Source organism: Oncorhynchus mykiss, chromosome 14, assembly GCF_057628025.1.
Source record: "Oncorhynchus mykiss isolate SJ-2025 chromosome 14, ASM5762802v1, whole genome shotgun sequence".
Taxonomy (NCBI): Eukaryota; Metazoa; Chordata; class Actinopteri; order Salmoniformes; family Salmonidae; genus Oncorhynchus; species Oncorhynchus mykiss.
The window spans coordinates 13993925-14017018 of NC_143035.1; the positions used below are offsets into that span (position 1 = coordinate 13993925).

Sequence of the window (23094 nt, forward strand, 5' to 3'; positions counted from 1 at the left end):
TTTCCCGCTCTTGAGCGGTCCACATCCCCTTTCCTTTGTCTACCAATCCGTCATATCGTCCACTGGGGACTTTGTCTTTGTATCATGTAGTAACCCTTGTATAACTAATTGTGTGTGTGATTATGTATTTCTGTGATTATTTAGTTAGTTAGTAAATAAATAATTAAGCCAATTTGTAGATCGCTGATTCATCATTTAGGCTAGGGTTCATGCAAATATCCAATGGTTTGTGACATTCAGTAATGAGAACTGATGAGGTACAATACATTAATGAAAATTACTTATCAATAAGATATGAAAATATCTGAAGAGTCAATTCGGGAAATAGACTCTATAAACATTTTCCAGTGGTGCCCCGACTTCCTAGTTAATTAAAGTTTACATGATTAGTTTAATCACGTAATAATAATTACACATAGAGAATTGATTTGATAAAATAACAGTCTTCACATTTAATGACCCTTTTTGGTTCTAGATAGAACCCTTTTGGTTCCAGGTAGAAAGACGAACCCTTTTCACAGAGGGTTCTACATGGAATCCAAAAGTGTTCAACCTGAAACCTAAAAGGGTCCTCCTATGGGGACACCGCAAGAACACTTTTGGAACCCTTTTCTCTAAGAGTGTATGATTGGATAGAGTGCACGGAGCTGATAAAGAGCAATCACCACAGCTTCTTCTCTCGTGTTAGTGTGTAACTGTGGAGCTGTCCTCTGTAACAGTGGAGTTGTCCTGTGATAAGTTCCCTCATGCCAGTGAGCTGCCCATCAAGTGGGAGAACAACAAAGAGTCTTTACAGCTCTACATGGAGCAGGTTCGTCCATCAATAGTGTCTAGTGCAGGTAAACACAACACGATGGTGTTGTTGATCCTAACTCTATATTTTTGCTTTGTATAGAAGGTCCATAGAGGACGCAAGGGTGTAATCAGAGACAAATACACAGAGGCTGGCATTGAGGATGCTATAATAGAACATGGATGCCATAGACCACCATATTAGATCAGATGGGCTCCCTCCCTCCTCACATGCACATTTTTTTATGTCAGTAAATGATACAAGAAAATCTAGAAATTATGCTGTCAAATTGCCCCTAGATGGCACTACAGGAATATGTTATGACATTAGTAGGCCAAAGAAGCCAACCACTTACCAGTAGCCATTTTGTGTCCTGCCCCTACTGTAGTACCTGACTGGGACTACTGGCGCCTGCTGAACCCGGGTGAGTACGAGGTCACGGTGAGTGCCGAGGGCTATAACACTTCCACACATGTACAACCACTACCCCACCATATGTGACTTCCGCCTCACAACCCCCCCCCAAGCAGAGGCTGAAGGAGATCCCATCCAAGGGAGGCAAGCTCCCCAAAGCCCTGCAGCGGAGGCTGCAACAACTGCGTCTGCGCAAACTGCGTGCCAGCACTAAGGCCATCAACCAGCGGTGGCTAGCAGGAAGGCACAGGGATGTGATTTTGAACAATCACAGCCCACATTGTCTGGAGGGTTGTTGTATTTCATTGGCTCTTGTTAGGGCACTTTCTGGTTTAAGTCAGTTTGGGTGTTTGGAAGTCTTTACAACATGTGGGCAGGCAAAAAAATATATGTTTTGGGAGAGCAATGGTAAAATACATTGTACTTTCAGTGTGGTATAGCTTTATTGCTGAAGAAAGGGACCAATTGTATTTAGATATTTGAATCAGATTGGAGCAAAATATTGCAAGATGATTGAATGACAGGGCCAAATATTATTTTCACTTGATTAGCTCTCAGAAAATAGTTACAACAACAACAAAGTGGCTTGATACTTGACAAATGCAGCGTTGGGTGGATATACCACTATTCTAGGAAAATTCATGCCACAAATTATAGGTAAAACTCGTGAGCATAAAATGACTTATGTATTTTGACATATAGTTAAGAGCTCATATGCTACAGTCTAGAACTAATAAGAGTTCTATACATGAGATATTGTATATCTATTAATATAAAGTTGTGTTCTTATATTTTTGTTTTTTTTTATATAATACTTAAAAAAACATTTAAATGCTGGCATTTGGATGTCCTTGCAAGCCAAGAGACAATGTTACAAGCTTTTCTTAGAACACAAATAGTTCAAATCCATGTCTTATTTTCTATGTAGCTGTACATCCTGTTGCAGCCGGCGTCCTCCACGGCGTTTGCGGCTGACAAAGCGACACCACAGGGTGGTGATCAGGGACAGGAACACACAGGTCAGTGCCACAACAACACCCACCCACATCACCAACGATAGCTGCCCGCTTCCCTGCCGAAGAGGAATAACGAGCATCAGACACACACCATCTAGACAGTATGAACATATCAAACAACAGCACTTAACTATAGCACTCAACAAGCGTCAGACACACACCATCTAGACAGTATATCAAACACACGTTCAAGCCTCCAAAAGAACATCAGCACTTAAGCACTCAACAAATATCAAACTCCCCTAAATAATGTGACAAATTAATCAAACACTTACATTTAGTAGTTTAAAACATGAACATTTCCAGATGAGCCAAAGATAGTCTCTGACACAGATATCTGGGAATATATTTTCTCCCTCTTCAGATGTGCTACAGTAGTAGTAAGTTTCCATCCATTTGGCAACAGATTTACATGGGAATACTCTAAAATCAGCATTAAAACAATATGTGCATTTTCCCACCAGAGATGTGTTTCCATCACATTGACTTGTTGCGGATAAAAGGCTGTACTTGATGACATAGTGCAGATAAAAATACAGATAAAAATATAAAAATACCACCCCGGTATTGAAACGTGCCCTTAAGCCCACAGCGCTATTTGAAAGCAGTATCAAGCTCATCACCATGCACATTCACCACCCTGTGAAGTTCAACATAAACATACTTAGTCTGTTGCCTAATAAACTGCATGCTTTCCCGACAAGTCATAGTGGGAGGACCACACACGTCATAGCGTGACTCCAAGTTTACTTCCATATTATGGTTATTATATCAATATTTGGCCTTAAAAGCGTTTCCACCGACATGTCTTGCATAATTATTTTTACCGATACAATCCCACCTTGTCTAGCTTATTTAGTTTTCTTGACATTTAGAAAGTTTTCATCAGGCCTGTCATTACATTTTTTAAACGACATGTACTTTACTCGCATAAAAAGGTGAGATGGAAAACAGGTTAGTGTTCTCTTTACCTGTCCCTGATGGATTCCCTTCAGCAGAGCGAATGTGCTGAGATGGTTGCAGGAGCACCGAGTGTGGGTGGAGTTCGAAATCACTAAGGTGCAACCCCTCCCAGACCACACCCCCGGTCCATTCTCATCCGACCAATAAACACAGGTGGGGTCAACATCACTGGACTAGGACACAGTGTATATGGGTTGGGGTCAATTCCATTTAGACTCAGTAAATTCAGGAAAGAATGTGACTTCATGAAAAATATATCAATGAACAACATGTTTTACTGACAGTCAGAAACTATTAAGTAGAGACAAGTGTTACCTGCAGGTGATGGAAGGTGAGATTAACCTGTTGGGGCAGGTATGTTGTATTGGAGTTGCTAACGGACACCGTCGCAGCACTGGACATGAGCTGCTGGCTCTGATGAGAAGTGTTGTCCTTCAGACTATCCAGATTCCTATAGCTGAGCAGAACGACATACGCAAACCCTGCACACAAAAAACAACACAAGAAAACATAAGGCCTGATACAAAAACATATACAACTCACAATATCCCAAGTGAATCCATCAATCTATGTCTTTAGTAATATTTTGAGCAGATGATTGGTACTGTAGGACAGTGGCTACCTAGGTAATTCTGGTCATCTCCAACCACCGTCTCCCAGGTGGTGTCAAGTTGAGTATTCTCATTGGTCAGGCTGACTGGTCCTTTAGGTGGAGTCTTGTCTCTCCTCACCATAATCTCAACCTCTGTTTTTCATCATATTGACAAAATCAACACAGAGCAGAAATCACCATTACTGAAAGAACACAGTATTGCATTAATTATATTTTAAGTTGACACAATGTAATGTGCTTGTTAGTGCTCTGTTTATGGTCAGTATGGTGCTCAGATTGTGGTCTTCCTGTGGTACTGTAACGTCTGCTTCCAACTCACACTCCCAAACACGAAAATCCCCTGAACGCAGCTCACTTTCCAGCTCACACTCTCAAACACATAGATCCCCTGAACGCAGCTCAATCTCCAGATCCCAATCACCTGAATTCTGATCACCTGTTCACACACCTGTATGTCATCATCACGCACAATTTAGTTCAGTTCTTTGCACCCCATCATTGTGAGGTGTTTGTTTTGTGATACACTTCTATTAGGAGCTCTGTTTTTGCATCTGTAATTTAATCCTCCTGTGTATGATAGTGAGGCAGGCAAAAAGTAACGATGCCTTTTGTCTATTCCCTGCCTGCACTATAGCCTATGGGATTTCCTCTTATCAACCTATTGCCTGATCTCCCGGACGTTACTAGTCTTTTCCCTGCCTGTACTGTTGCCTTTTTAGATTTTTTGTGTAAGACCTTCTGCCTGCCACTGGACCCAACTATCTGCCGCCTCCTGTGGTCCCTTACAAATAAACACCTGCTGTGCCCTGCGCTTGAAACCAGCTCTCTGTCTCCCATCGTGTTCAATAAAGGTACCTGCGAGGTGGTCAGTAAATGGTAAATATGTGGTCAGCGTGTGCTCAGTGTGTTTATGTTACCGGTGTGGTTGGTCTCTGTCCTGGTCACGTTCTCTGTCAGCAGTGGAGCGATCAGTCTGAATGAGATTTCAATCGTCCTCAGTAACTTAGTCACTTCACTGCTACTACGGTGACCATTGGACTGGAGGCCCAGTTGAACAACATCAGTGGTATTAACCAGTAACTAGAGAGAGACATAAGGGTTTTGTACGTGTGTGTTAGAGGTCGACCGATTATGATTTTTCAACGCCAATACTGACACCGATTCATCGGCTGACCTCTAGTGTTTGCATGTGTGTTTCTGTGTGGTGACTTACTGTCAAAAGCACATCTCCAGTTGACAGCGGTCTTGTCGGTCCAGACGACGTAGAGCTGTTCAACACCAAACAGTTGTTTTTCAACAGAGACAAGAAACTATCAAAGCCTGGTACAGTCTGGGAGGGAGAAGGGGGGGGGGGGGGGGGCATGTGCATTAGTGGGAAAATGCATACAAGATGCATTCAAGATCATGGAAAAATACCCTTTTCCCAATTAATAATGTAATAATTCTAAAGTAAAGCCTTACCTGTCCAGGCTGTGTTTCATACCGGTCACAATTAAGCTCTAATGTAAAAACATGGAGACATATTACCTCAAAAACCATTGTATGTACAGTATAAAACCTGACATAGACTTTTATGGTGGTTCAGTAGTCAGCATGTACATGGAAGACAGACAAAAGAGTATTTAGACTAAACCCAATACAACAGCACCCAAGAGGAAATGTTTCTCTCACCTGCACACTGAGTTTGTCTGTTGTCGTAGTTACTGAATCCTGTGGGACACTTGCACAGGTAGCTGCCCAGCTGATTGACACAGATTCCCCGTTCCCCACAAAAATGTTGGTTCTCAACACACTCATCTATGTCTGATGGAGAATGGGAGTGGTAAAGGGAAAAGTAGTGGAGATGGAAAGATTAAAGACTGTTTTTTGACAAAGAGAGGGTGATAATCCCTCACACGTTAACACAGTCACACTTTCAATAAGATTATATTGACCACCACATGATTCAAAGCCAAGCGATCTGAAGCCAAAATAGCAGAAAAAACATCCCACTACTAAACAGTACATAGTGTTGAATGTTCCTAAACAGGGTCTGTTTAATGCTGGAGATTATCAGAGGTCAACATTACTGATCAAAGCACATTCCTAAAGCAAAATACTATGCAGGAAATTATAACCATATTCTCCATCATTACCAATACAATTCAGAAACTCTGGATTGGAATTCGGTTGAGTAAAGCCATTCGCACATCTAGTAACTCTTGTTCCTTGGTCCTTGAGTAGCGCTAAATGAAGACAAAGAAAAGTTGAACTGCACACATGCATATGTTAAATATTTTAAACAGACTTGTGGATGTGTTGGTCAAATAAAAAGCAGAAAATGGACCGACCCACAATCAGTAGAAATAGAATGGCTCCCATGATCTCTGACAGCTGGTGAGTTAATGTTACATGTCAGCTTGGTTTTAGTTCTAAAGAATAATTTGGAGACCTCACGGATGTGGTTAGCGCAGGGAAGTAAAAATAGTTCCCCATAACTAGCACAGGCATTTTCTTGGAAGTCGAGAACAAAGAGGAACTGACTGGGTAGCATGAGAAGACCATTTGCATCGCAATTCACATCAGGTTCATTTGTCTAGTTTTGCGTAGACCACGTCCAGGAGTTCCATCCCTGAATTAGACTCTAGTGTAGAGGGTCTATCTCCAAGATCAGACATAAGAGGACACTGATCTAAAACACCAACATGCACAGTATAGACTCTTATCAACAGGGCCACATAAACCAGCTGCCTTACCAAAAGCAGACTTAGAATCCAGATTTCACTCTGAAGCAAGGCTACTTATCTTTCTCTTTTCTTTTCAAAATGTCTTGCTCTTGATTTATTTCGAAGATGTCTGACCTTTATGCAAATTTTACAAGTTACTACAGCAGCATTTCCCGTAACTTTCACATTCTCACTTGCTCTATCAGCATTAACGGGAAAGGGGTTGCAATGCTTAACATTTAGTGTGACTTTGTGATTACACAAATGAAGAGCGTTTCTGGGTTTTTCTTGAAGTGGTGGTGGGACTATTTGTCCATGAAATCAATCATTTTCCTGACGAAATCTCCCTCCATAGCCGAAGCATCCCAATATATTGAAAGGCTACATTATCTAGATTTATGTTAGCTCAAAAGGTAGGCCGATTAACCAATGAAGAGAGAAGTTTCAAGACCTATTGAGAATGAGAGATATCAAAGTCATGATAATGATGGCAAATGCATTTGTGTGATAAACAGCCTGTTGGAAAATGAAGAAGCAACTATGATCAAATGGTGGGAGACAGTAGATTTACAATATTAATATCACTCACACTATGTTCCTTCATGATGATCAATGGTAAATTTTAGGGCAGACATACAGTACATTTCTCTAGTCTGGCTGACACAAAACGCGAAGTCTTCTTGACAAAGCTATCCCTCTCTGTGCACTTGTCGTCACTAGTTACTACAGCCACAGCTTATTTCTAAAATGTCTCTTCTTAATTAATTAAAATTTAATTTGAATCCTAACCCTAAACTTAAACACACGGCTAACCATATGCCTGCCTAACCTTCAACTAAAACCAAAAAGCTTATTTTTTGGGGGATGGGGGATTTTTATGATTACAGCCCAGGTTTGGAACGCTCTTTCTTATTAGTCTATTGACTAATTTACTGCCTGGTGATGTCACCAGCAAGCCAAAACTTCATTCTACCTAAACAGGCTGACATTTTCAAACAGCTCTTACACTAAAAGGGCATTATCATAATGTCCACAATTTCACAGTCTTATTCCAACCTCAAAGTGTTTAAATATACATAAAACTCAGGAAATCATGTTCTTGACTGCACTGGGCCTTTAAGTCAGTTTGGAAGTGTTTACACCATGTGGGCAGTTCTATAGGCCTAGCCTAATGAGAGGCAAAAAAAACAATGTCTTGGGTGAGCAATTATCAAATTCTTTGTACTTTCAGCATGATGTTGTGCTTTATTATTTTTACAAAACGGACAGCTCATATTTAGACATTTATGTCAGAATGAAGGATATAATAGCAAGATGATTTGTGGATTTAAATACCTTCTCAAGCACTGTAAAATAAACAGGAAAAATATTACTTTCACTTCAAATAAGTCAGTTACAACAACAACCAAGTGGCATAAAATTACAATTTAAAAAAGAGGCAGCAGAGTAGCCTAGTGGTTACAGTGTTGGACTTGTAACCGAAAGGTTGCAAGTTCAAATCCCAGAGCTGACAAGGTACAAATCTGTCGTTCTGCCCCTGAACAGGCAGTTCCTAGGCCGACTTGCCTAGTTAAAGAAAGGTACAATTTAAAAAAGAAATACTGGACAAATGCAGCGTTGAGTGGATTTACCACTATTCTCATCTCTACAAATTACAAACCATGTTTATGAGACTGAAATTACTTATGTTGCCATAGAGATGAGAGCACATCTATTACATTCCAGAACTGATTTCTATAGATGCAAAATGTTATATCTATTAATAAAAAGTTGTGTTTTTGTTTTTGTTTGTTTGATACATTTTTAAACTACTTAAATAAATACAAATTCTGGCAATTGGATGTCCTTGCAAGCCAAGAGACAATATTTTCAAATGGATTCCAAGTAGCTTTTCTTAGAACACAAATAGTTCAAATCCATGTCTTATTTTCTATGTAGCTGTACATCCTGTTGCAGCCGGCGTCCTCCACGGCGTTTGCGGCTGACAAAGCGACACCACAGGGTGGTGATACGGAACACACAGGTCAGTGCCACAACAACACCCACCCACATCACCAACGACAACTGCCCGCTTCCCTGCCGAAGAGGAATAACAAGCATTAGACACACACCATCTAGACAATATGAACATATCAAACACAACAGCAGCACTCAAGCACTCAACAAGCATCAAACTCCCCTAAATAATGTGACAAATGCATCAAACACATTTAGCAGTTTAAAACATTAACCTTTCCAGAGGAACCAAAGGAAGTCTCTGACACAGATATCCTGGAATATGTTTTCACCCCCATCAGATGTGCTACACTAGCTAGGTTTCCAGCCAATTTGCGAAAGATGTACATAGGAATACTCTAAAATCTGCATTATAACAACATTTTCATTTTCCCATCAGAGAGGTGTTTCCATCAAAATGATTTGTTACAAATAAAAGCCTGTACGTGATGACATAGTGCACATAAAATACCCTTTGCGGTTAAGTTAACATGTACCGAATAAAAAATAAAGTTACATGGGTTTACATGGCATTTTCAATACTACTGATGGTTTTCTCAACAAACAAAAAAAGCTTTATATAGCAAGTGTGCACACTCCAGTTTTGTCACGTGCCCTTAAGCCCACAGCGCTATTTGAAAGCAGTATCAAACTCATCACTCATTCACCACCCTGTGAAGTTCAGCATTAACATACTTAGTCTGTTGCCTAATAAACTGCATGCTTTCCCGACAAGTCATAGTGGGAGGACCACACACGTCATAGCGTGTCTCCAAGTTTACTTCCATATTATGGTTATTATATCAATATTTGGCCTTAAAAACGTTTCCACTGACATTTCTTGCATACATATTTCTACAGACACAAAAAGATCCCACCTTGTCTAGCTTATTTTGGTTTCTTGACAATTAGAAAGTTTTCAGAAACATTTTCTGTTTTCATCAGGCCTGTCCATGACATTTTTTAAACAACATGTACTTTACTCGCATAAAAAGGTGAGATGGAAAACAGGTTAGTGTTCTCTTTACCTGTCCCTGATGGATTCCCTTCAGCATAGCGAATGTGCTGAGATGGTTGCAGGAGCACACAGTGTGGGTGGAGTTCGAAATCACTAAGGTGCAACCCCTCCCAGACCACACCCCCGGTCCATTCTCATCCGACCAATAAACACAGGTGGGGTCAACATCACTGGACTAGGACACAGTGTATATGGGTTTGGGTCAATTCCATTACCACTCAGTCAATTTAGGAAAAAATGTGACTTAATGTAAAACATGTAAATGAAAAACATATAAACATATTTTACTGACAGTCATAGACTATTAATTAGAGACAAGTGTTACCTGCAGGTGATGGAAGGTGAGATTAACCTGTTGTGGCAGGTATGTTGTGTGGGAGTTGCTAACAGACACCGCCGCGGCACTGGACATGAGCTGCTTGTGAACTGAATTGTGTCTTCCGCATTTAACACAACCCCTCTGAATCAGAGAGGTGTGGGCAGCTGCCTTAAATCGACATCCACGTCTTTGTCGCCCATGGAACAATAGGTTAACTGCCTTGCTCAGGGGCAGAATGACAGACTTTTACCTTGTCAGCTCAGGGATTGGATCCAGCAAACTTCCGGTTACTGGTTCAACATTCTCACCACTAGGCTACCTGCTGACCCATTGTAAATATGTGGTCAGCATGTGCTCAGTGTGTTTATATTACCTGTGTGGTTGGTCTCTATCCTGGTCACGTTCTCTGTCAACAGTGGAGCGATCAGTCTGATAGAGATTTCAATCGTTCTCAGTAACTTAGTCACTTCACTGCTACTGCGGTGACCATTGGACTGGAGGCCCAGTTGAACAACATCAGTGGTATTAACCAGTAACAAGAGAAGAGCGACATAAGGGTTTTGTACGTGTGTGTTAGAGGTCGACCGATTATGATTTTTCAATACCGATACCGATTATTGGAGGACGAAAAAAGCCGATACTGATTAAACGGACGATTTAAAAAAAAACATGCATTTGTAATAATGACAATTACAACAATACTGAATGAACACTTATTTTAACTTAATATAATACATCAATAAAATCAATTTAGCCTAAAAAAAATGAAGCATGTTCAATTTGGTTTAAATAATGCAAAAACAAAGTGTTGGAGAAGAAAGTAAAAGTGCAATATGTGCCATGTAAAAAAGGTAACTTTTAAGTTCCTTGCTCAGAACATGAGAACATATGAAAGCTGGTGGGTTATTTTAACAGGAGTATTCAATTTTCCCAGGTAAGAAGTTTTAGGTTGTAGTTATTATAGGAATTATAGGACAATTTCTCTCTATACGATTTGTATTTCATATACCTTTGACTATTTGATGTTCTTATACGCACTTTAGTATTGCCAGTGTAACAGTATAGCTTAAGTCCCTCTCCTCGTCCCTACTCGGGCTCGAACCAGGAACACATCGACAACAGCCACCCTCGAAGCAGCGTTACCCATGCAGAGAAAGGGAAACAACTACTCCAAGTCTCAGAGCGAGTGACGTTTGAAACGCTATTAGCGCGCACCCTGCTAACTAGCCATTTCACATTGGTTACACCAGCCTAATCTCGGGAGTTGTTAGGCTTGAAGTCATAAACAGCTCAATGCTTGAAGCACAGCAACGAGCTGCTGGCAAAACGCACTAAAGTGCTGTTTGAATGAATGCTTACGAGCCTGCTGGTGCCTACCATCGCTCAGTCAGACTGCTCTATCAAATCATAGACTTAATTATAACCTAATAACACACAGAAATACGAGCCTTGGGTCATTAATATGGTTGAATCCGGGAACTATCATCTCGAAAACAAGACGTTTACTCTTTCAGTGAAATACGGAACCGTATAGAACCGTATTTTATCTTATGGGTGGCATCCATAAGTCTAAATATTCCTGTTACATTGCACAACCTTCAATGTTATGTCATAATTACGTAAAATTCTGGCAAATTAGGCGGCCCAAACTGTTGCATATACACTGACTCTGCGTGTAATGAACGCAAGAGAAGTGACACAATTTCACCTGGTTAATATTGCCTGCTAACCTGGATTTATTTTAGCTAAATATGCAGGTTTAAAAATGTATACTTCTGTGTATTGATTTAAAGAAAGGAATTGATGTTTATGGTTAGGTGCAGTCGTGCAACGATTGTGCTTTTTTTAAATCATCCCCCATTTGGCGAAGTTGGCTGTCTTTGTTAGGAAGAAATAGTCTTCACAGACTTCGCAACGAGCCAGGTTAGCAGGCAATAGGTTTAAAAATATATACTTGTGTATTGATTTTAAGAAAGGCATTGATGTTTATGGTTAGGTACACATTGGAGCAAGACAGTCCTTTTTCGCGAATACGCACCGCATCGATTATATGCAACGCAGGACACGCTAGATAAACTAGTAATATCATCAACCATGTGTAGTTAACTAGTGATTATGATTGATTGTTTTTTATATAATAAGTTTAATGCTAGCTAGCAACTTACCATGGATTCTTACTGCATTCGTGTAACAGGCAGTCTCCTAGGGGAGTGCAATGTAATCAGGTGGTTAGAGCGTTGGACTAGTTAACTGTAAGGTTGCAAGATTGAATCCCGAGCTGACAAGGTAAAAATCTGTCGTTCTGCCCCTGAACAAGGCAGTTAACCCACCGTTCGTTCCTAGGCCGTCATTGAAAATAACAATGTGTTCTTAACTGACTTGCCTAGTTAAATAACGGATAAATAAAGGTGTAAAAAAATCGGTGTCCAAAAAATACAGATTTCCGATTGTTATGAAAACTTGAAATCGGCCCTGATTAATCGGCCATTCCGAAAAATCGATCGACCGCTAGTGTGTGTGTGCGTTTGCATGTGTGTTTCTGTGTGGTGACTTACTGTCAAAAGAATATCTCCAGATGGCAGCGATCTTGTAGATCCAGGCAACGTAGAGTTGCTCAACACCAAACAGTTGTTTCTCAACAGAGACAATAAACTAACAAGGCCTGGTAGAGTCTGGGAGGGAGGGAGGAGGGGGGGCATGTGCATTAGTGGGAAAATGCATAAAACATTCAAGATCAAGAAAAAATAACCTTTTCTCAATTAATAATGTAATAATTCTAAAGTAAAGCTTTACCTGTCCAGGCTGTGTTTCATACTGGTCACAAATAAGCGCTAAAGTTAAAACATGGAGACATACAGTGTTATCTCAATACCCTTCTACAGTACACTATGTACATAGCTGTGCATGATAAAGGAGTACATCATGGACAACAGGTGGAATGGTGCTTGACTCTCACCTACACACTTAGTTTGGTTTTTGCTAAAGTTAGTAAATCCAGCAGGACACTGGCACCAGTAACTGCCATTCAGGTTTTGGCCTGGGTAAATAAAACTTGACAAGGAATGTTATAGTGGTTCAGTAGTCAGCCTGTACATGGAAGACAGACAAAAGAGTATTTAGACTAAACCCAATACAACAGCACCCAAGAAGAAATGTGTCTCTCACCTGCACACTGAGTTTGTCTGTTGCCATAGCGACTGAATCCTGTGTGACACTTGCACAGGTAGCTGCCCAGCTGATTGAGATCGATTCCCCATTCCCCACTAAAATGTTGGTTCTCAACACACTCATCTATGTCTGATAGAGAAAGGGAGTGGTAAAGGGAAAAGTAGTGGAGATGGAAAGATTAAAGACTGTTTATTGACAAAGAGAGGGTGATAATCCCTCACACGTTAACACAGTCACACTTTCAATAAGATTATATTGACCACCACATGATTCAAAGCCAAGCGATCTGAAGACAGAATAGCATTGACAGTAGTAGCTTTCACAGGTGTTGATACAAGTTGAATAGCCTACAGATGTTCTTCTCATTTAAGCTCTCATTATATCTACATGAGGGAGATGAGAGGTGAATTTCGAAATACTAGATTATCTTCAGAAAAAACATCCCACTACTAAACAGTACATAGTGTTGAACGTTCCTAAACAGGGTCTGTTTAATTCTGGACATTATCAAGTAGCCACCATTTGCCTCGATGACAGCTTTGCTTACTCTTGGCATTCTCTCAACCAGCTTTACCTGGAATGCTTTTCTGGCAGTCTTGGAGTTCCCACATATGCAGAACACTTGTTGACTGCTTTCCTTCACTCTGCGGTCCAACTCATCCTAAACCATCTCTATTGGGTGGAGGTCAGGTGATTGTGGAGGCCAGGTCATCTGATGCAGCACTCCATCCCTCTCCTTCTTGGTCAAATAGCACTTACACAGCCTGGAGGTTTGTTTTTGGGTCATTGTCCTGTTGAAAAACAAATGATAGTCCCACTAAGCACATACCAGATGGGATGGCGTATTGCTACAGAATGCTGTGGTAGCCATGCTGTTTAAGTGTGCCTTGAATTCTACATAAATCACTGACAGTGTCACCAGCAAAGCACTTCCACACCATCATACCTCCTCCTCCATGCTTCACGGTGGGAACGACACATGTGGAGATCATCCGTTCACCTGCTCTGCGTCTCACAAAGCCACGGCGGTTGGAACCACAAATCTCAAATTTGGACTCATCAGACCAAAGGACAGATTTTCACCGGTCTAATGACCATTGCTCGTGTTTCTTGGCCCAAGCAAGTCTCTTCCTCTTATTGGTGTCCTTTAGTAGTGGTTTCTTTGCAGCAATTCGACCATGAAGGCCTGATTCATGCAGTCTCCTCTGAACAGTTAATGTTGAGATGTGTCTGTTACTTGAACTCTCTGAAGCATTTATTCAGGCTGCAATTTCTGAGGGTGGTAACTCTAATGAACTTATCCTCTGCAGCAGAGGTAACTCTGGGTCTTCCTTTCCTGTGGCAGTCCTAATGAGAGCCAGTTTCATCATAGCGCTTGATGGTTTTTGCGACTGCACTTGAAGAAACTTTCAAAGTTCTAGAAATGTTCCACATTGACTGACCTTCATGTCCTAAATTAATGATGGACTGTCGTTTCTTTTGCAAGTATGTTAACACAGCTGAAAACTGTTGTGCTGATTAAAGAAGCAATAAAACTGGCCGCCATTAGACTAGTTGTGTTTCTGGAGTGTCAGCATTTGTGGGTTCGATTACAGGCTGAAAATGAGCAGAAACAAATAACTTTCTTCTGAAACTTGTCAGTCTATTCTTGTTCTGAGAAATTAAGGCTATTCCATGTGAGAAATTGAACAATTAGCCTTTTAAAATTATAAACCTGGATTAGCTAACACAACGTGCCATTGCAACACAGGAATGGTGGTTGCTGATAATGTGCCTCTATACGCCTATGTTGATATTCCATAAAAAATAAGCCGTTTCCAGCTACAATAGTCTTTTACAACATGAACAATGTCTACAATGTATTACTGATCAATTTGATGTTATTTTAATGAACGAAAAATGTGAATTTCTTTCAAAAACAAGGACATTTCAATGATGATGTGTTGGTCAAATAAAAAGTAGAAAATGGACCGACCCACAATCAGTAGAAATAGAATGGCTTCCATGACCTCTGACAGCTGGTGAGTTAATGTTACATGTCAGCTTGGTTTTAGTTCTAAAGAATAATTTGGAGACCTCACGCATGTGGTTAGCGCAGGGAAGTAAAAATAGTTCCTCATAACTAGCAACGGAGTATTATTTTAAGTAGAAAACAAAGAGAAACTGACTGTGTGGCATGAGAAGACCATTTGCATCGCAATTCACATCAGGTTAATTTGTCTAGTTTTGCATAGACCACGTCCAGGAGTTCCATCCCTGAATTAGACTCTAGTGTAGAGGGTCTATCTCCAAGATCAGACATAAGAGGACACATTGATCTAAAACACCAACATGCACAGTATAGACTCTTATCAACAGGGCCACATAAACCATCTGCCTTACCAAAAGCAGACTTAGAATCCATATTTCACTCTGAAGCAAGGCTACTTATCTTTCTCTTTTCTTTTCAAAATGTCTTGCTCTTGATTTATTTTGAAGATGACTGACCTTTCTGCAAATTTTACAAGTTACTGCAGCAGCATTTCCCTTAACTTTCACATTCTCACTTGCTCTATCAGCATTGACGGGAAAGGGGTTGCAATGCTTAACATTTAGTGTGTCTTTGTGATTACACAAATGAAGAGGGTTTCTGGGTTTTTTCTTGAAGTGGTGGTGGGACTATTTGTCCATGAAATCAATCATTTTCCTGAAGAAATCTCCTTCCATAGCCGAAGCATCCTAATACATTGAAAGGCTACATTATCTAGATGTATGTTAGCTCAAAGGTAGGTCGATTAACAGGAAAAATATTACTTTCACTTAAAATAACTCAGTTACAACAACAACCAAGTGGCATAATACTGGACAAATGCAGCATTGTATTCTCATCTCTACAAATTACAAACCATGTTTATGAGACTGAAATGACTTATGTCTGTTGCCATAGAGATGAGAGCTCATCTGTTACACTTCAGAACTGATAACAGTTCGACACATGAGATATTGTATATCTATTAACATAAAGTTGTGTTCTTATATTTTTGTTTGTTTGATACATTTTCATACTACTTAAAAAAAGAATTGCTGGCATGTGGATGCCCTTGCAAGCCAAGAGACAATGTTACAAATGAATTTCAATCCAAGTAAAGCTTTTCTTAGAACACAAATAGTTCAAATCCATGTCTTATTTTCTATGTAGCTGTACATCCTGTTGCAGCCGGTGTCCTCCACGGCGTTTGCGGCTGACAAAGCGACACCACAGGGTGGTGATCAGGGACAGGAACACACAGGTCAGTGCCACAACAACACCCACCCACATCACCAACGACAGCTGCCCGCTTCCCTGCCGAAGAGGAATAACAAGCATTAGACACACACCATCTAGACAGTATGAACATATCAAACAACAGCACTTAACTTAAGCACTCAACAAGCATCAGACACACACCATCTAGACAATACGAACATATCAAACAACAGCACTTCACTTAAGCACTCAACAAGCATCAGACACACACCATCTAGACAATACGAACATATCAAAACACACGTTCGAGCCTCCAAAAGAACATCAGCACTTAAGCACTCAACAAATATCAAACTCCCCTAAATAATGTGACAAATGAATCAAACACTTCCAGATGAGCCAACGATAGTCTCTGACACAGATATCTGGGAATATATTTTCTCCCTCTTCAGATGTGCTACAGTAGCTACAGTAAGTTTCCATCCATTTGGCAACAGATTTACATGGGAATACTCTAAAATCAGCATTAAAACAATATGTGCATTTTCCCACCAGAGAGGTGTTTCCATCACATTGACATGTTGCAGATAAAAGGCTGTGCTTGATGACATAGTGCAGATAAAAATATCCTTTGCGGTAAAATGTCCATGACCCGAATAAAAAATACAAGTTAAATGGGTTTACATGGCATTTTCGACTCTACTGAGGGTTTTCTCACAATTATTTTTTTGTGCCCACTCCGGTATTGAAACGTGCCCTTAAGCCCACAGCGCTATTTGAAAGCAGCATCAAGCTCATCACCATGCACATTCACCACCCTGTGAAGTTCAACATAAACATACTTAGTCTGTTGCCTAATAAACTGCATGCTTTCCCGACAAGTCATAGTGGGAGGACCACACACGTCATAGCGTGACTCCAAGTTTACTTCCATATCATGGTTATTATATCAATATTTGGCCATAAAAGCGTTTCCACGACATGTCTTGCATAATTATTTTTACAGATACAATCCCACCTTGTCTAGCTTATTTTGTATTCTTGACATTTAGAAAGTTTCCATCAGGCCTGTCATGACATTTTTCATCCGACATGTACTTTACTCGCATAAAAAGGTTGGATGGAAAACTGGTTAGTGTTCTCATCACCTTTACCTGTTGCATTTCGCTCATCAGAGCGAATGTGCTGAGATGGTTGCAGGAGCACACAGTCTGGTTGGAGTTTGACATCACTAAGGTGCAACCCCTCCCAGACCACACCCCCGGTTCATTCTCATCCGACCAATAAACACAGGTGGGGTCAACATCACTGGACTAGGACACAGTGTATATGGGTTGGGGTCAATTCCATTTAGACTCAGAAAATTCAGGAAAAAATGTGACTTGATGGAAAATATATCAATGAAAAACATGTTTTACTGACAGTCAGAAACTATTAAGTAGAGACAAGTGTTACCTGCAGGTGATGGAAGGTGAGATTAACCTGTTGGGGCAGGTATGTTGTGTTGGAGTTGCTAACGGACACCGTCGCAGCACTGGACATGAGCTGCTGGCTCTGATGAGAAGTGTTGTCCTTCAGACTATCCAGATTCCTATAGCTGAGCAGAAAGACATACGCAAACCCTGCACACAAAAAACAACACAAGAAAACATAAGGCCTGATACAAGAACATGTACAACTCACAATATCTCAATGTGTGCCTTTAATAATATTTGGAGCAGACGATTGGTACTGCAGGACTGTGGCTACCTGGGTAATTCTGGTCATCTCCAACCACCGTCTCCCAGGTGGTGTCAAATTGAGTGTTCTCATTGGTCAGGCTGACTGGTCCTTCAGGTGGAGTCTTGTCTCTTCTCACCATAATCTCAACCTCTGCTTTTCAACATATTGACAAAATCAACACAGAGCATAAATCACCATTACTGAAAGAACACAGTATTGCATTAATTATATTTTAAGTTGACACAATGTAATGTGCTCGTTAGTGCTCCGTTTACGGTCAGTATGGTGCTCAGATTGCAGTACCTGTGAAGTGGTAAGTAAATGGGAAAGCGTGATACCTAGTCAGTGGTCCAACTGAATGTGTTCAACTGAATTGTATCTTCTGCATTTAACCCAACCCCTCTGAATCAGAGAGGTGCGGGCAGCTGCCTTAAATCGGCATCCACGTCTTCGTCGCCCATGGAACAATGGGTTAACTGCCTTGCTCAGGGGCAGAACGACAGATTTTTATCTTGTCAGCTCGGGGATTCGATTCAGCAACCTTCCGGTTACTGTTCCAACGTCCGTTAGGCTACCTGCCGCCCCATTGTAAATATGTGCTCAGTGTGTGTGTGTGTTACCTGTGTGGTTGGTCTCTATCCTGGTCACGTTCTCTGTCAGCAGTGGAGCGATCAGTCTGATAGAGATTTCAATCGTCCTCAGTAACTTAGTCACTTCACAAGCTACTACGGTGACCATTGGACTGGAGGCCCAGTTGAAGAACATCAGTGGTATTAACCAGTAACTAGAGAAGAGAGACATTAGGGTTTTGTACGTGTGTGTTAGAGGTCGACCGATTATGATTTTTCAACGCCGATACCGATTATTGGAGGACCAAAAAAGCCGATACCGATTAAATCGACCGATTTAAAAAAAAAATAATAATAATAATGACAATTACAACAATACTGAATTAAAACTTATTTCAACTTAATATAATACATCAATAAAATCAATTTAGCCTAAAAAAAATGAAGCATGTTCAATTTGGTTTAAATAATGCAAAAAAAAAAGTGTTGGAGAAGAAAGTAAAAGTGCAATATGTGCCATGTAAAAAAGGTAACTTTTAAGTTCCTTGCTCAGAACATGAGAACATATGAAAGCTGGTGGTTCATTTTAACAGGTAAGAAGTTTTAGGTTGTAGTTATTATAGGAATTATAGAACAATTGCTTTCTATACGATTTGTATTTCATATACCTTTGACTATTTGATGTTCTTATAGGCAATTTAGTATTGCCAGTGTAACAGTATAGCTTCCGTCCCTCTCCTCGCCCCTACCTGGGCTCGAACCAGGAACACATCGACAACAGCCACCCTCGAAGCAGCGTTACCCATGCAGAGAAAGGGGAACAACTACTCCAAGTCTCAGAGCAAGTGACGTTTGAAACGCTATTAGCGCGCACCCTGCTAACTAGCTAGCCATTTCACATTGGTTACACCAGCCTAATCTCGGGAGTTGTTAGGCTTGAAGTCATAAACAGCTCAATGCTTGAAGCACAGCGACGAGCTGCTGGCAAAACGCACTAAAGTGCTGTTTGAATGAATGCTTACGAGCCTGCTGGTGCCTACCATCGCTCAGTCAGACTGCTCTATCAAATCATAGACTTAATTATAACATAATAACACACAGAAATATGAGCCTTAGGTCATTAATGTGGTCGAATCCGGAAACTATCATCTCGAAAACAAGACGTTTATTCTTTAGGTGAAATACGGAACCATTCCATATTTTATCTAACAGGTGGCATCCATAAGTCTAAATATTCCTGTTACATTGCACAACTTTCAATGTTATGTCATAATTACGTACAATTCTGGCAAATTAGGCGGCCCAAACTGTTGCATATACACTGACTCTGCGTGTAATGAACGCAAGAGAAGTGACACAATTTCACCTGGTTAATATTGCCTGCTAACCTGGATTTATTTTAGCTAAATATGCAGGTTCAAAAATGTATACTTCTGTGTATTGATTTAAAGAAAGGAATTGATGTTTATGGTTAGGTGCAGCCGTGCAATGATTGTGCTTTTTTTGCAAATGCGCTTTTGTTAAATCATCCTCAGTTTGGCGAAGTTGGCTGTCTTTGTTAGGAAGAAATAGTCTTCACAGAGTTCACAACAAGCCAGGTTAGCAGGCAATATTAACTACATATGCGGGTTTAAAAATATATACTTGTGTATTGATTTTAAGAAAGGCATTGATGTTTATGGTTAGGTACACATTGGAGCAAGACAGTCCTTTTTCGCGTATAAGCACCGCATCGATTATATGCAACGCAGGACACGCTAGATAAACTAGCAATATCATCAACCATGTGTAGTTAACTAGTGATTATGATTGATTTATTGTTTTTTATATTATAAGTTTAATGCTAGCTAGCAACTTACCTTGCCTTCTTACTGCATTCGTGTAACACGCAGTCTCCTCGTGGAGTGCAATGTAATCAGGTGGTTAGAGCGTTGGACTAGTTAACTGTAAATTTGCAAGATTGAATCCCTGAGCTGACAAGGTAAAAATCTGGCGTTCTGCCCCTGAACAAGGCAGTTAACCCACTGTTCCTAGGCCGTCATTGAAAATAACAATGTGTTCTTAACTGACTTGCCTAGTTAAATAACGGATAAATAAAGGTGAAAAAAAATCGGTGTCCAAAAAATACCGATTTCTGATTGTTATGAAAACTTGAAATCGGCCCTGATTAATCGGCCATTCTGATTAATCGGTCGACCTCTAGTGTGTGTGTGCGTTTGCATGTGTGTTGACTTACTGTCAAAAGCATATCTCCAGATGGCAGCGATCTTGTAGGTCCAGAAAACGTAGAGTTGCTCAACACCAAACAGTTGTTTCTCAACAGAGAAAATAAACGATCAAAGCCTGGTAGAGTCTGGGAGGGAGGGAGGAGGGGGGGCATGTGCATTAGTGGGAAAATGCATAAGACATTCAAGATCAAGGAAAAATACCCTTTTCTCAATGAATAATGTAATAATTCTAAAGTAAAGCTTTACCTGTCCAGGCTGTGTTTCATACTGGTCACAAATAAGCTCTAAAGTTAAAACATGGAGACATACAGTGTTATCTCAATACCCTTCTACAGTACACTATGTACAGACCTGTGCATGATAAAGGAGTACATCATGGACGACAAGTGGAATGGTGCTTGTCTCTCACCTACACACTTAGCTTGGTTTTTGCCAAAGTTAGTAAATCCAGCAGGACACTGGCACCAGTAACTGCCAATCAGGTTTTGACAGATGCCCACATTTCCACATACTCCGTCTGTATTACACTCGTCAATGTCTGAAAGAGGAAGAGAGAAAGAAAGAGATGAGGAATTAAGGGAGAGATGTTGAAAGTGTGGGATGACAAGAAAGGACGTCACACACAAACATTTTACCAGTGATATTCTCAGGCTCTAATCTAAACCCAGGAAGACACCGTTTTAAACAGCCTGCGGTGTTGACGCATGTTCAATTGTCCCCACAGATGGAGAGAATGTCTATACACTCGTTGATATCTAAATAATGTTGAGTCCAAGTGTAAGAGAGTTTAAAATGTTTCCACCTTCATCACCAAAATGGTACCTTTTCGATGGCGCATCTGACTAATGTGTTGTCAAGCAGACAGTTATGTGTGTTTGTTAATCAGAGGATAATTAGTTTGAGCCAGGGACAGTAAAGCAGGCACAGTGAAGCCTGTTACACAAGGGGTAAATACCAGAAACAGAATATTATGGGTCAGTCAAAATAACACAGCAGTGGACGCGACAGTCAGAAGACTCAAGAAGAATTGTGTTTCTCTCACCTACACACGGAGTGTGTCCGTCGCCAGAGTTCCTAAATCCATTGGGACACGTGCACAGGTAGCTACCCACCTGATTAAGACAGGTTCCCCATTTCCCACAAATATTTGGGAACGTAACACACTCCTCTATGTCTGAAAGAAAAAGCATTTGGTGAGGATGAAGTGGAGATGGAGAGATGAGGGTGAGAGTCTCTGATTATAAGGATGATACTAAAGACACAGAATTCTTACCCAAGCATTGTCGCGCGGCACCAGTAAAGTCATCAAACCCAGGATGACACAAACAGAAGTAGCTACCCTCAGTTTTGAAACAATCTGAATTGTCCCCACAGATGAGGGAGTTGCTACTGCACTCGTCGATATCTAAATGACACCACATATACAAAAGAATGTTATGACAGGTGTAATGTTGTTGCATGGCCATTTAAACGTTTTGGCTAGTCCTGCTTACATACGATTCACTCTCAAACTCAAGGTATCCATAAGAGTATTGATTCAAAGCTCTATACATCAGAGGAAAATAATGTTTAAAGTTCTGACAGAGATCATATTTACGTCAAGATAAATACATATTTACATATCATCATCACAAATAGCATAACACAAAATAGCTTTAGACCCACCTTCCTGTGGCGCTCCATGACCATAGTCCTTGAGAAGCGCTAAATGAAGACACAAAAGAAAGGTTGAACTGCACACATACATATAATATATATCTTTTAAAGACTCAGTGATGTTGGTCAAATAAAAAGCTGAACATTTACTGACCCAGAATCAGGAGAAATATAATTGCTCCCATGCTCTCTGACAAGCGATGAGTTAATGTCAAATACCAGCTTGGCTTTCATTCTAAGTAATGATTTGGTAACATCACGCATATGGTAAGCACAGTGAAGTAAGAATAGCTCATCTTATCTAGCAACATCTTTCTCTTTAAACAGCAACCGCCCCTAAAAAACAACTTCTCATTTAGAAAACAGCCTATGTAGCATCTATATGAGTCCGAAACGTATTCTTTACTGCCAAAATCGACTACCAAGTGTAAATAGGATCATTTTTCATAAAGTCATTCTTTAACCAAGTTTTGTGAGATTGTGGTCGTGAATACTGCATCACAACATAAATGAAGGTTGGGTTTGTTGAAATGGAGTGTAATGGATGGAATGGACTGAATGGACTATTATCAAACCCATGAAAACCATGTTTTTTATACCATTCCATTTCCTCAATTCCAACCATTATTATGAGCCATTCTCCGCCTCAGCAGCCTCCACAACTGTTCAATACTGCACACAGATGGCAG

General features: G+C 40.4%; 3 protein-coding genes across 3 annotated transcripts; all 3 read right to left on the reverse strand.

Annotated features, from left to right (window-relative positions):
• Nucleotides 1-1631: 1631 nt before the first annotated feature.
• On the reverse strand, nucleotides 1632-6554 carry LOC110487738 (adhesion G protein-coupled receptor E5). Its single transcript, XM_036943011.2, has 10 exons — nucleotides 6130-6554; nucleotides 5935-6024; nucleotides 5471-5602; nucleotides 5261-5298; nucleotides 5013-5129; nucleotides 4717-4879; nucleotides 3809-3931; nucleotides 3502-3668; nucleotides 3195-3359; nucleotides 1632-2279 (listed from the first exon to the last, which is right to left on the reverse strand). The coding sequence occupies exons 1-10, from the start codon at nucleotides 6158-6160 to the stop codon at nucleotides 2121-2123; spliced, it is 1185 nt and encodes a 394-aa protein (XP_036798906.1). The 5' UTR covers nucleotides 6161-6554; the 3' UTR covers nucleotides 1632-2120.
• A 1168-nt stretch (nucleotides 6555-7722) lies between these two features.
• LOC149978294 (adhesion G protein-coupled receptor E3-like) lies at nucleotides 7723-12485 on the reverse strand. The gene is made up of 3 exons (XM_090198407.1): nucleotides 9843-12485; nucleotides 9528-9692; nucleotides 7723-8580 (listed from the first exon to the last, which is right to left on the reverse strand). The coding sequence occupies exons 1-3, from the start codon at nucleotides 9927-9929 to the stop codon at nucleotides 8428-8430; spliced, it is 405 nt and encodes a 134-aa protein (XP_090054533.1). The 5' UTR covers nucleotides 9930-12485; the 3' UTR covers nucleotides 7723-8427.
• A 2381-nt stretch (nucleotides 12486-14866) lies between these two features.
• Nucleotides 14867-22699, reverse strand: LOC110488852 (adhesion G protein-coupled receptor E5). The gene is given in 13 exon segments (XM_021561278.3): nucleotides 14867-16326; nucleotides 17385-17543; nucleotides 17686-17852; nucleotides 17980-18102; nucleotides 18573-18669; nucleotides 18671-18736; nucleotides 20758-20874; nucleotides 20996-21033; nucleotides 21159-21287; nucleotides 21792-21923; nucleotides 22023-22154; nucleotides 22415-22453; nucleotides 22560-22699. Coding segments are annotated over 13 exon segments (1389 nt in total). The 5' UTR covers nucleotides 22591-22699; the 3' UTR covers nucleotides 14867-16167.
• Nucleotides 22700-23094: the final 395 nt, after the last annotated feature.